This window comes from Acinonyx jubatus, chromosome B1 (genome assembly GCF_027475565.1).
Source record: "Acinonyx jubatus isolate Ajub_Pintada_27869175 chromosome B1, VMU_Ajub_asm_v1.0, whole genome shotgun sequence".
Classification (NCBI taxonomy): domain Eukaryota; kingdom Metazoa; phylum Chordata; class Mammalia; order Carnivora; family Felidae; genus Acinonyx; species Acinonyx jubatus.
This window is the reverse complement of record NC_069382.1, coordinates 169,611,030-169,624,279: the sequence shown is the minus strand read 5'-3', so window position 1 is coordinate 169,624,279 and position 13,250 is coordinate 169,611,030. Positions and strand designations below refer to the sequence as shown.

Here is a 13,250-nt window from a genome sequence, read left to right as displayed (position 1 = left end):
TTGTTGAGGTTTTTTTTTTTATCATGAATGGATGTTGTACTTTGTCAAATGTTTTATCTATGCATCTATTGAAATAATTATATAGTTCTCATCCTTCCTTTTATTAATGTGATGTATCATATTGGTTGATTTGTGAATATTGAGCCATGCTTGCAACCCAGGAATAAATCCCACTTGATTATGGTGAATGACTTTTTTTAATGCATTGTTGGAATCAGTTTGCTGGTATTTTATTGAGAATTTTTGCATCCATCTTAACCAGGGATATTGGCCTATAGTTCTATTTCTAGTGGAGTCTTTATCTCATTTTGCTGGCCTCATAGAATGAGTTTGAAAATTTTGCTCCCTTCTCTATTTTTTGGAACAGTTTGAGAAGTATTTACTCTTCCTGTGAAGCCATCTGGCCCTGGACTTTTGTTTGTCGGGGTTTTTATTATTCTTACTATTATTACTAATTAAATTTTTTAAATGTTTATTTATTTTAGAGACAGAGTGCAAGCAGGCAAGCAGGGGATGGGGCAGAGAGAGGGAGACACAGAAGCCAAAGCAAGCTTCAGGCTCTGAGCTGTCAGCACATAGCCTTATGTGGGGCTCAAGCTGGTAAACGGCAAGATCATGACCTGAGCAGAAGTCGGCTGCTCAACCGATTGAGCCATCCAGACACCCCCAGTTTTGGTAGTTTATATGTTTCTAGGAATTTGTCGATTTCTTCCAGGTTGTCCAAAATGTAGGCATATAGTTTTTCATAATATTCTCTTATAATTGTATTTCTGTGGTGTTGGTTGTTATTTCTCCTCTCTCAGTTGTGATTTCATTTATCTAGGTCCTTTTTCTTTTCTTTTTGATAAGTCTGGCTAGAGGTTTATAAATTTTATTGATTTTGATTCAAAGAACCAGCTCCAGGGTTTCATCGTTATGTTCTATTGTGTTTTTTTAGTTTCTATATTATTTATTTCTGCTCAATTCTTTATTATTCCCTTCCTTCTTCTGGCTTTAAGCTTAATTTGTTGTTCTTTTTCTAGCTTCTTTTGGTGTAAGGTTAGGTTGTTTACTTGAGATTTTTCTTGCTTCCTGATATAGGCCTGTATTGCTATATACTTTCCTCTTAAGACCACTTTTGTTACATCCCAAAGATTATGAACTGTTGTGTTTTAATTTCTATTTGTTTCCATGTATTTTTAAAATTTCTTCTTTGGTTTCCTGGTTGACCCATTCATTGTTTACTAGCATGTTATTTAACTTCCATGTATTTGTGGTCTTCCTAGATTTTTTCTTGTGGTTGACTTCTAGTTTCATAGTGTTGTGGTCCAAAAAGATGCATGGTATGATTTCAATATTTTTGTGTTTGTTGAGGCCTGTTTTGTGACCTAATATGTGATCTATTCTGGAGAATGGTCTATATGTATATGAAAATAATGTGTATTCTGCTGTTTTAGGATGGAATGTTCTGAATATATGTTATGTCCATCTGGTCCAGTGTGTCATTCAATGCCATTGTTTCCTTGTTGATTTTCTATATGGATGATCTGTCCATTCATGTAAGTGGGGTGTTAAAGTCCTCTATTATTATTGTGTTATTATCATTTAGTTCCTTTGTTAATGTTTTATATATATAGGTGCTTCATGTTGGGTGCATAAATATCTACAATTGTTTTATCTTCTTGTTGGATTGTCCCCTTTATGATTATGTAATGCCCTTCTTTGTCTCCTGTTACAGTCTTTGCTTTTTTTTTAAATTTTTTTAAATGTTTATTTTTGAGACAGAGAGAGACAGAGCATGAATGGGGGAGGGTCAGAGAGAGAGGGAGACACAGAATCCGAAGAAGGCTCCAGGCTCTGAGCTGTCAGCAAAGAGCCTGACGGGGGGCTCAAACTCACAGACAGTGAGATCATGACCTGAGCCGAAGTCGGAAGCTCAACTGACTGAGTCACCCAGGTGCCCCCAGTCTTTGTTTTAAACTCTAGTTTGTCCAAATATAAGTATTGCTACTCTGGATTTCTTTTGACAACCAATTGAGTGTTAAATGTTTCTTCTCCCCCTCACCTTTTTTGTTTTAATATTTTTTAACGTTTATTTATTTTTGAGAGAGAGAGAGACAGATAGTGAGCTGGGGAGGGGCAGAGAGAGAGGGAGACACAGAATCCAAAGCAGACTCCAGGCTCTGAACTGTCAGCACACAGCCTGACGCGGGGCTCGAACTCACGAACTGCATGATTGTAACCTGAGCCGAAGTCAGACGTTTAACCACCTGAGCCACCCAGGCGCCCCACCCCCTCACTTTCAATCTGTACATGTCTTTAGGTCTAAAATGAGTTTCTTGTAGGCAGCATATAGATAGGCCATTTTTTTTTTGTCCTTTCTGACACCCTATGTCTTTTGATTGGAGCATTTAGTCCATTTACATTCCAAGTAATTATTGATAGATATGTGTTTATTCCCATTTTACTACTTGTTTTGTTGTTGTTTCTGGAGATTTTTTCTGATCCTTTCTTGTCTTTGTCACTTTTGGTCTCTTCTTCATGCTCAGAGTCCTCTTTAATATTTCTTGCAGAGCTGGTTTAGTGGTCACAAACTCCTTTAATTTTTGTTTTTCTGGGAAACTTTATCTCTCCTTCTATTCTGTATGATAGCCTTGCTGCATAGAGCTTTCTTGGCTGCAGACTTTTCCCATTCAGCACTTTGAAGATATCATGCCACTCCCTTCTTGCTTGCAAGTTTCTGTTGAGAAATATCCAGCTTGACTTACAGATTTTCCCTTATAAATTATGGACTTCTTTTGTCTTGCTGCTTTTAAAATTATTTCTGTATCACTATATTTTGCAAATTTAATTACAATATGTCTTCTTTTTGGCCTGCTTTTATTGATTTTAATGGGCATTCTTTGTGTCTCCTGGATCTGAATCTCCATTTCCTTCCCCAAATTAGGGAAGTTTTCAGCTATTATTTTCTCAAACAAATTTTCTTCCCCCCTTTTCTCTCTTTTTCTTTTGGATACTCCTGTAATATCAATGTCACTGAGTTTCCTATATCTATTCTGATGTTCCATAATTCTTCATTCTCTTTTTTGTTCAGCTTCATTATTTTCCATTATTTTGTCTTCTTTGTCACTAATTCATTCCTTTGCTATCTCCAGTCTGCTGTTCATTGCAGTAACCTATTTCCAATCTTATTTATTGCATTCTTCATCTCTGATTGATTCTTTCTTAACTCTTTTATCTCTGTGGTAAATGTCTCACTGATGTCTTATATTCTTTTCTCAGGCCCAGTGAGTATCTTCATCATCACTGCTTTAAATTCTCCATCAGACATGTTACTTATATATGTTTCACTTAGAGCTCTGGCTGTGGCCTTATTTTGTTATTTTATTTGGGATAAATTCCTCCATCTTGGCATTTTGAATAAATCTCTGTCTTCTTCTCTGTATTAGAAAAACGAGTTCTGTCTCCTGCTCATGAAAGTAATGGCCTTGTGAAGGAGAGGTCATATAGTGCCCATGGCCTAGTGCTTTAAGAAGTGTCTCTGGTGTGTGCTGTGTGTGCTCTGCTATTGTGTGTTGGCTGCTCCATCCTTCAGGCCAGTCACCTGCAAAGGCTCTCCTTGCTTGCTATGGGCACTGTTTGGTCCTTGGCCTGAATGTGGCAAGTATTATCTAAATGTGCTCTGGTCTGCTTGTGAAATGAGACCTGACACCAACTCCACCAGAATTGAGGCCCTGCAGAACTCTCTGGTCAGGAGATATGGTGTGGGCAGAGGTTTGTGCTGGTCCTCTGGGGAAGGGACCCACTCTACTGGGACTGAGGCAAGCCTAACTGAGAACAGTCCTGCAACAGCACAGAGGGGCGGGCCTTGGTGTAAGCAAGTTAGACAGTCAGTGTCCTCTCTGAGCTGCTTCCCCCAGGTGGCTCTGTGTTTATGCTGAGGGACGGGGTAGGGAAATGGCACCAGTCATCTCCTTTGTTCCTGGAGAGGCTCTGTGAATGCTGCCTCTCAGAGGAGCATTTCTAGAATAGGGAATAACTCCCCTCTGTGTGCCCTGGACATTTTTCAGATTGTTGTTTCCACACTGTCTCTCCCCAGATTGTTTTCTTGCCTTCTATCTGGGAGCTGATTAAGACTTAGTTTTGATGTAATTTCCTTTTGTTGGTTATAAATTTTCAAGTACAGAAAAGTATAAAAGCAAAACTAAGCACCAAACACAGGTAAGCAATGATAATGTTTTGTATATTTTCATCTAGTCCTCTTTCTCTGCATATTTTTAACATATGAAACCTTGATATACATATATTTTGTATCCTGTGTTTTGCATTTATATTGTAATATAAGCATTCTCTATTAATAAAAAAACAACTTCCTATACATTATTTTTTCAAATTGTGGTAAAAAACACATAACACAAAATTTATCATCTTAACCCTATACACTATTTTTAATGATTATAAAATATGTTACTAAACACAGTATATTCCTCCATTGTTAGAAATTTAGAATTTTTCAAATTTTTCACTGTTAACAATGACTCTGCAATTGACATACTTTGTCCACATTTTAACTTACTTCTTTAGACTAGATTTTTGGAAGTAGAATTACAGGTCAAAGAACATGATTATTTTAAAGCCCTTAATATACATTCCCCAAAAACTTTGCCCTCCTATTATCACTATATAAAATGCCCATTTGACTGCAATCTCATTAGTATAACAGGCTGATAAAAATGGTACTGTTTTAATCTCAATTTGGTTAAGGCTTCTGGAGTGAAGTGTGAGATTAGATAACTGGTTTTGTAACCCTTTGCTGACTTATAGCCAATAAATGGGGTTGGAGAGTCTGAGAGGAGTTAAAGATTAGAAGAGGATTTTTGGAGAGTTTGGGGTGTATTATGAGTTCTATTTATCCTGAAGAAGAGATCAGATGTGCTCCCTCTTACCTCAATCCTAGGAAAAAGGCTTCAATAGAACCATTTGGAAACCTTGCCCAGGTGAACTGTGCAGTTGGGGCACATATTGTAACCAGTCTTTAATTCATACCAAAATCTAAAGGTCTTGGCTAGGTACTCTAAGGGCATATTTTACAAATAATGAAATTTAGGCCTAGAAAGTTTAAGTAAATTGTTCAAGGTCTTTGCAAGTAAGCAGTGGAAGTAACGGAGCTAGAACTGAAACCCAAATGTTCTGAATCAGTGCTTGAATATTTACCCATTCTGCAATATTTTTTCTCATTTACCTGTGAAATCTTTATTATTTTCATTACTATATATTTGTTCATACTTTGACCTGACCTGAATTCTTCATCTTCCAACTTGGAATTCTTTGGATTCCACCAATAAAATTTCAACTTCTAGCAGCCCCCTTAAAAATATTTATGAGATCACATATTTATATTCAGGACTGACATAACTGTTATTCTTAAAATGTTGAATTTGTTAGATAAACTTTAACTGACTCTATTACTCTCTTTAAGGATTTTTTATACTTGCAAGATGCAATGGGTTGAATTTTGCTCCCCAAAATTCATTTGTTGAAGGCTTAAACCCCTGTATTTCAGAACGTGACCTTATTTGGATATAAGGTTGTTGTAGATGTTATTAGTTAAGATGAGGTCATTAGAATGGTCTCTAATACAATATTATTGGCATCCTTATTTAAAAGAAGGGAAATTTGGAGCATCTGGCTGGCCCAGTCAGTAGAGTATATGATCTCAGGATTGTAAGTTAAGCCCCACATTGGGTGTAGAGATTATTTAAAAATAAAATCTTTTTTTTAAAGGTGTGGGGGAGTTTGGAAACAGACAGACATAGAGGGAAGACAAAGACAGAAATATGGTCATCTATAAGCCAAGGAGAAGAGGCCTGAAACAGATCCTTCCCTCCCACCCCTCGAAAGGAACCAACACTGCCAAGACCTTGATATTGGACGTCAAGCCTTCAGAACTGTGAGCCAGTACCTTTCTATTGTTAGGACACTCAGGTTGTAGTACTGTTTTACACCAGCCCTAGCAAACTAATACACAACTAGTGCTGACTATTGAAGCTTGGTTATGAAATCTTGAAGTTCAATACAGGAAGTGCAATCATCCTAGAGAAAACAGAAAATTTCAGTCCTAACAACTGTTGCAATTTCCATTAGAGAACAAAAGCTTTTATACATTTTTAAGCATATATTTCATGGTTTTAGTTTCCTTTCTGCTATAATACCTCATAGGAATTTAAATGATGACTTTTCTATATCCCTAAGTTCTAACTCCATAGCTTAACTTTTCAGGATCTTTGACATGATCTTAGTCTAACTTTTCATGCTTATATCTCACTGTTGTTTTTCATAAATTACATGACCAAGTCAAATTGGGACACTAGTCCCAAAATAGGCCTGGGTATTCCTATCTTTGTTCTCTTCATCTCTCTATTTAGAATGGCCTTTCCATTCTTTATCATCATACTTTGAAAAATCCAAAGTTAAAGTCTTCCTTCAGTGCCCAGTGAAAAAACCTTCACTTCTAAGAATCTAAATGGTTCTGAAATACCACTTTATATTTTTGCTTCATTGATTTTTATTTTACTTCTCTGGCTTTATGTAATATGCTCTTATCGACTTTAAGTAAATTAGGGCAAGAAGCAACTAGTACAGGTAAGTGTTATTTTGATTTATTCTTCCAAAAGTGGAGACTGAGATAAGAGCTTTGGGTGCAGGTCATTTGTTTGGAGAAGTAGTCTCAGGGCTCAAGAGTGAGGAGACTGAGAAGAATGAAACAAGGAAGAAAGAAAAGCAAATCTCAGAGTGAGTAAGCCTCAGTCCCACCAGGAACTCATTGAGGAATGGTGTAGAATATAATTATGTTTACCCAAGAATAAAAGACAGCAATATTTATCTAATAGGTCCCATCCCTTAAGTGGTCAAAAAATCTCAAGGTATATCTCTGGCACTTCCCGGTTTACGCATCTATCAGAATGGTTTAACAGGCTTCTACAAATATCATGTGCAGTGCTATTAATGAAGCCACAGGGCATAAACTGAGAGATACATGGTGCAGTTATGACAAGATGCTCTCTGACTACACTTGCCCAGAGCTAGCAGTTAGACTAAAAGGATAGACAGGGAGAATTACTCATGAATATTAAAAAAAATCTGATAAAATTGTGCTAGAAAACATATCTAACATGGCCCATTCCTTGCAATGTTCTAATCTGTTCATGCCCTAGTTTAATAGTTCCTAAAGACAAGAATACTATGTATAGAAACAGTACACGTGGACTGTATTCCTCCTTCTGATCAAAAGAGTAAAGTCACCCGTGCATGCTAGGTTAGGCAGCTAGAATCTCAGCAAGATATCCAGCCACAAAAAAAAAACAGGCTCAGAATTTCCATTTGACCTGAGATGTAACTCACTCTTAGTTTGGGTTCCTCCAAATGCAGACCCTGAGACAATTATTCAACTACAAGTAGTTTATTTCAGAGGTGATCTCAGGAAACACCCTTGAAGAAATGAGGATATGAGATAAGCATAGAAAGGAAGCCAATAAAAAATACATTTATTAAGCTGTTTCTACGATGGAGAATTAGAATTCCATCCTACTGGGGAACTCAGGGATAGTATAAAGCACACCCCAGATTTATCCCCAAAATGGGTGAGAAATTTGGGGTATTTATCTGCCAGTTCTCCTAACATTGGTTGAGAACTCCCTCCAAGAAAAATATCCAGCATTTCTAAATTGCCCTTTGTGTGAGCAAAGTGGATTATCATGGCCAGGAGAAAATCCTTCAGGCAAAGAGCCTACAGCATTAGCAATAAGTAGCTTTCAACATGCAGGGGCAAACCTGAGTAGAAATGAGAAGGGCATCAATAGCTATAGATATCTGCTATAGAAACTAAAGTTGTTTAAACAGCTACTTCTCTTGATTACATGACAAATTCAATGAATTCAGGGCTAGAGGAAGGAAGGAAGGAAGGAAGGAAGGAAAGAAGGAAGGAAAGAAGGAAGGAGGGAAGGAAGGAAGGAAGGAAGGAAGGAAGGAAGGAAGGAAGGAAGGGAGGGAGAAGAAAAGAAAAAATGAGTTCTTCATGTGTTAGACATTAACTGTTTAAAATTATTTCATTAATTTTCATTGCCATATGTAAAGGTGAACTGGAGCCTGAAAGTACATGTGTTTATCTGCATCACACATTCAAAATTGCATTTAGATTTGTGTTGATGAAAATAAAGTCATTGTTGGAACTTCCAAAAGCAGCAACATTTTTCCAAAAGCAGCACACATATATTTTTTGATCTATGTGTGATCTATTTATTTTGCTTGCTCCATCAATTTAATATTAATAGCTGCTCTTAGGTTAGCCCAAAAAAGTCCATGTTTGCTCTTCTCCTTGGGCCATTCCAAATAAGTCCTTCGTGCCATGAGATTTTTGAGCTTGTGATAGCTGCTGGGAATGGAATACTGTGGAATAGGCTCCAGCAAGATCAAAATTAAGTTATCAAAAGCTTCATGAAATAGATTGTGGTGGGCAAAGTAGAGTTCATAATGACACCATTCACTCTGAACAAAGTTGGGAGACAAAACAAAAATGGACTTGTAACTTTTCTCAATGCAGTTGATGATATTCTCCACAATGCTCTTGCCAGGAACAAAGTTTCTCTCATGGAGACAAATCCTTAGGTCTTCTTTTTCTAGGTTTGGTAATAATTCACTCTTCACCCACACAGAATCATGCCCACTATATGAAATAAAAGCGTGGAACTGAAGGGTTCTTTGGAGTTCTTCTAAGGGTAGGTTCCTTGCCCTATGCCGGGTCTGGGTCCACTGACACACCATCCTGAGATACCAGGGCAGATCAAAGTACATACAGAGGGCAGTCACAGTAACAGTCAACACCAGCACAGTGACCCCAATGGTGACAAGCAGCAGAGCTGTGTTGCAGGATAACTGAGACACATGAAAGTCCTTTAGTGGGGTTCCTTTATACCTTTCTGGATAGTCACACTTATAAGAATCAGGCCAACCCTCTACCACTTCACTTGATACTTGGCCTATATTCTGGATAAATTCTCTTAGCTCACAGGTGCATTGGAATGGATTGTTTCCTGCTCTTATGGACCTAATCTTCTGGCAGCTGTGGAAGAAATCAGCTGATGGGTTGGAAATTGAATTATGGTCAATGATCAGTACAGAAAGGCTGCTGAAAGCTCCACAGTCAGGAAGGTGGGCTAAGGAATTGGAGGCAACATTGAGTTCTTGCAAAGCTTCTAGTTTCATGATTGGTTTAGGAATGCTTCTTATTTGGTTATTGTGAAGATCAAGTACCTTGACCTTAGGAGGTAAACATCTGAAAACAGAGTCAGTAAGTATATTTGAAGACATATTTAAACTTAATAAACTTGTAGTCCAAGAGCAATCTCCTTCATTTTTATCATACCTTAGAGAATTCTGACTAACATCCAATTGTTGTAGAGACTTCATCTCTTTGGTCATATAAACTATACTTGCAAGTTCTTTTAATTGATTCATTTGTAAACTAAGTGTCTCCAATTTAGCCAAGTTTCCACAGTTTTTGAAAACCATGTCTGTTAAGAGATTATTAGAAAAATCCAAATATAAAAATGTGCTAATTTGGGATGGACAAACCATGTGGACCATATGTGTACCAGACACTGTGAAATTTTGGACGTTCATATTTGAAAAGATTTCATAGATATAACTTTGTGGAAAACTGAACACATCAGTGACCACTTGGTGTATAGAGAAGGCCTTCAGTGAAGTGTTCGAATAATCAAAATCTCTGAAGTTAAGGTGACCTTGTAGTTTTACATTTGAAATTGAGAAATACTTTATGCTTGTATGCCAAACCAACTGGATGATCATAATGAAAAAATTCCAAGTTGTTTCAATGTTGTTTAAAGTAAGATTTGATAACCTTGAGTTGTTCTGAAGTTTTAACAGAACATTTTGGAAATAAGAACATCCATTATCATCTAGCACACATTTGATATTGGAAAGTTCCAGACTTACTGCTGTGCTGACTGATACATCCAAAATAAAACTGAATTCTTTTCTTGTGGGGAAAATAATGTGTAGACTTTCTATATTAAAGTTTTGAAGGCTCTCAGGGTCTTCTTTTTCCCCATAAGCGTCTCCTAAGACCAGTAAAACCTTACTTATATGCAAAGAAGCAATTGGTAGCACACTAGATTTTTGTAATTGTGTGGCGCTCAACCCCAGAAATTCTAGTTGAGACATATTGCCAAACTCTTTGCATATGGGTAGGCCAACAAATGCATTAAATGAGAGGTCTAAATGCTTGAGATTCACAGTAGGACAGCAAGAAATCTTCCACAATTCATTGTGGGACAAATCCAAATATTCCAATTCCTGGTTGAATTTGAAAACACTAATATCAAGATATTGAATTCTGTTATGAGAAACTATCAAAATCCTTAGCTTTGATAGTGATACGATGTCAGAAGTCCGAAGCTCAGATATATAGTTTTGTGATATATTTAAGATTGTTGTTTTCAGGGATAGGTTTTTGGGAACATGAAAGAGACTTGATTCTGATCTGTCAACCAAAAATTCACTTTCATCAGTCAGTTGGATTTTGGTCTCAAGTATTAACATGAAGATGATGGCAAAATGGAAGATGCTAGAATTAGTTTTCATCATTTTGTAATATTAGACATTCCTAAGAATAGTTGTTATCCTTTAGAGCATCTTGATACAGGTACAAATCCTAAAAAAAAAAAAAAAAAAAAAAAAATCCACTTTAAATAATTGTATTAAACTAGGCATGACTGGCATGGAACATTTTTTCCTAGGGACTCATAAAATGAAGTCTACATTCTTTGAAGTCACACAATCTGAAACCAGGGAAATACACATATTGATAAACAATTATACTACCTCTAATCAAATAACTTTTAATATGCATGGTGTAATGGGTTGAATGGTGACGTCATCCAAAAGATATACACCTTGTAACTCTGTCCTAATCACCAGAAACTGTGAATATTACCTAACTTGGAAAAAGGATCTTTGTAGAGATGATTAAGTTAAGGATCTTTAGATGAGGGGATCATCCTGGATTATCCAGGTGGTCTCTAAATCCAGTGACAAGCGTTCTTATAAGAGAAAAGCAGAGGAATATTTGATGGAGATAATAGAGACACAGAGAAGGCCATCTGAAGATAGAGGCAGAAATTGGAACAGATATAGCCACAAACCAAGGAATGCCGACAGCTACCAGAAGCTGAAAGAGGCTTTAGAGAGAGCTTAGTGCTACCAACACCTTGATTTTAGACTTCTGGTCTCCAGAACCATGAGAGAATAAATTTCTGTTGTTTTTAGCCACCAAGTGTATGGTAATTTGTTATAGCAGCCACAGGAAACTAATACAGGTAGTTTTACATATTTATGGAAAGTCCACTGACCACAACCTTCCCAAGATCATACAGAATTCAAGCTAGGATTCACAGCTGGTATGTTTTCTACTTTTGACATGCACCACCTCATGGCTTTCTTAAGAGTTCCTTTCACATGGGGTTGAATTCAGGCTTTTTTGCATTACTTTCCATTATTTACACATGGCTTCATGCCTAACTTTGGTATTATTCAAAAGGTAATTAGATAACTAAAGGTCTCTTAAAATCCATTTACTCATCCATTTGTTTATTCATCCAGTATTTATTGATAATCTACTGGCCATGTTTTAGGAACTAGAGGTAAAGCCGTGAACAAAATAGAGCCCTAATTCTCAAGGGGTTTGTTCTCTGATGGGTAGACAGAAAACAAATGACTAAATGTAATTTCATGTAGTAGTAAATGACATGGAAAACTTAAGCAGAGTAAATGAATCAAGAATAATGGTAGGAAGGATATAAGATGGTGGAGCAGCATGAAGACCCTCAGCTTGTCTCATCTCTGCAATGAAGCTAGATCAGCACCAAACCATTTTGTACACCTAGAAAATTGATCTGAGGATTAACACAATAATCTGCATAACCTGAGCCACAGAACTCAGCAGGTACATGGTGTGGAGAGGTGAACGGGGGGAGAGAAAAGCCACAGAGGGTAAGGAGCTCTTTTTGCAGACAGAAGATAGAGAAAGGAGGAGACTGCAGTGCATCAGGAGAGTGAAGGAAAAATACTTGCCCGAAAGTAGTAGGAGAGAGAGAGAAAGAGTGAAAACACAGAGGACTGAACAAGAAATGTGTTGCCCAAAACCACTGATGGGGAGAAAGGAGAGTTTCAATAACACCAAGATTCTATAAACAGTGGAGCACAAAGTCTGAAGTTCTGGAGTTCAGTGCCTGGTGATGCTCCGGTAAGGAAGTAGGGCGAATCCCAGATGCAGGCAGCAGCGTCTGAGGAGTCCCTGTGCAATGGGGAGAAATGGTTCCCCTGCTTGGAAACCATTTGGTAGAGGCCATAAAGCCTCCCCAAAGGCAAAGTTCCCAGCGGACCCTGGAGAGTAGCCATGTTTGCTGGGATTGGGAAAATGACTCCAGAGTGGGATGAAACCTGGCACTAGTTGTGTGTTGTGATATACCATAATCTCTGAACTTCTGCCACTGTGTGATCTCATGAATGTTTTCTGGGGCAAGTCAGTACCTGGCCATTGTTCAGCAAGACCCTCCCCCAGAGAGTCAGTGTGGATCCAAGCTGCATAGATCTCTGAAGTGTGGGGTTTTGAAACACAACCCCATCTAAGATAAAACTCTGCAGGGAGGTGCCACCTGGGAGGTGGATGGCTTGGACACGGACAGGTTAGAGTCAGGGAATGGACAGAGGCCTGAGACAAAGAAGGGGTGCTTGATCATGGATCAGTGAGAGTGTGAAGTTACTGTGCCAGAGAATAGGGAGCTGGGTGAAGCCATGTCCACCTCTCCCATGCATGCACATGGGCATGAGCATGCCCGCCATGCTGATCCACGCCAGTAAGCTAAGCAGCACCACCTAGTGGAGAAGGCAGATGTTACACCAAGCCCCGCCCAACTGTGCTCTCCAAGAACAACCTCTAGAAGATGAGCATAAGTCACTCCATCTGCAAAGTGTCCAGTTCTAGGACATAGTTCATAGTTTCAGTTCTAGGGGAAACTGAATTTAACTTCATTCAAGTTTCACTGTGTTTGCTGGTTCATTTATTCATTTTTTTTTTTTTTTTTGCTTAAATTGATTTTTTTTCTTTTTCTTTGTCTTGTATAAAGAGAAAATTTTATTTTTATTTTATTTTTTTAATTAAAACGTTTAATTATTTACTTTATTCTTTATTA

General features: G+C 37.7%; 1 protein-coding gene across 4 annotated transcripts in view; it reads right to left on the bottom strand.

The window, feature by feature from the left end:
• Positions 1 to 342: 342 nt before the first annotated feature.
• TLR1 (toll like receptor 1) overlaps positions 343 to 13,250 on the bottom strand; it is a 53,555-nt gene continuing 40,647 nt past the window's right edge. For all 4 annotated transcript variants that reach the window (XM_015080496.3, XM_015080497.3, XM_053217459.1 and 1 more), the window contains one exon: positions 343 to 10,711. In XM_015080496.3, coding sequence (XP_014935982.2) covers positions 8,275 to 10,644 — 2,370 coding nt within the window. In that variant the 5' untranslated portion in view covers positions 10,645 to 10,711 and the 3' untranslated portion in view covers positions 343 to 8,274. The remainder of the gene's footprint in view (positions 10,712 to 13,250) is intronic.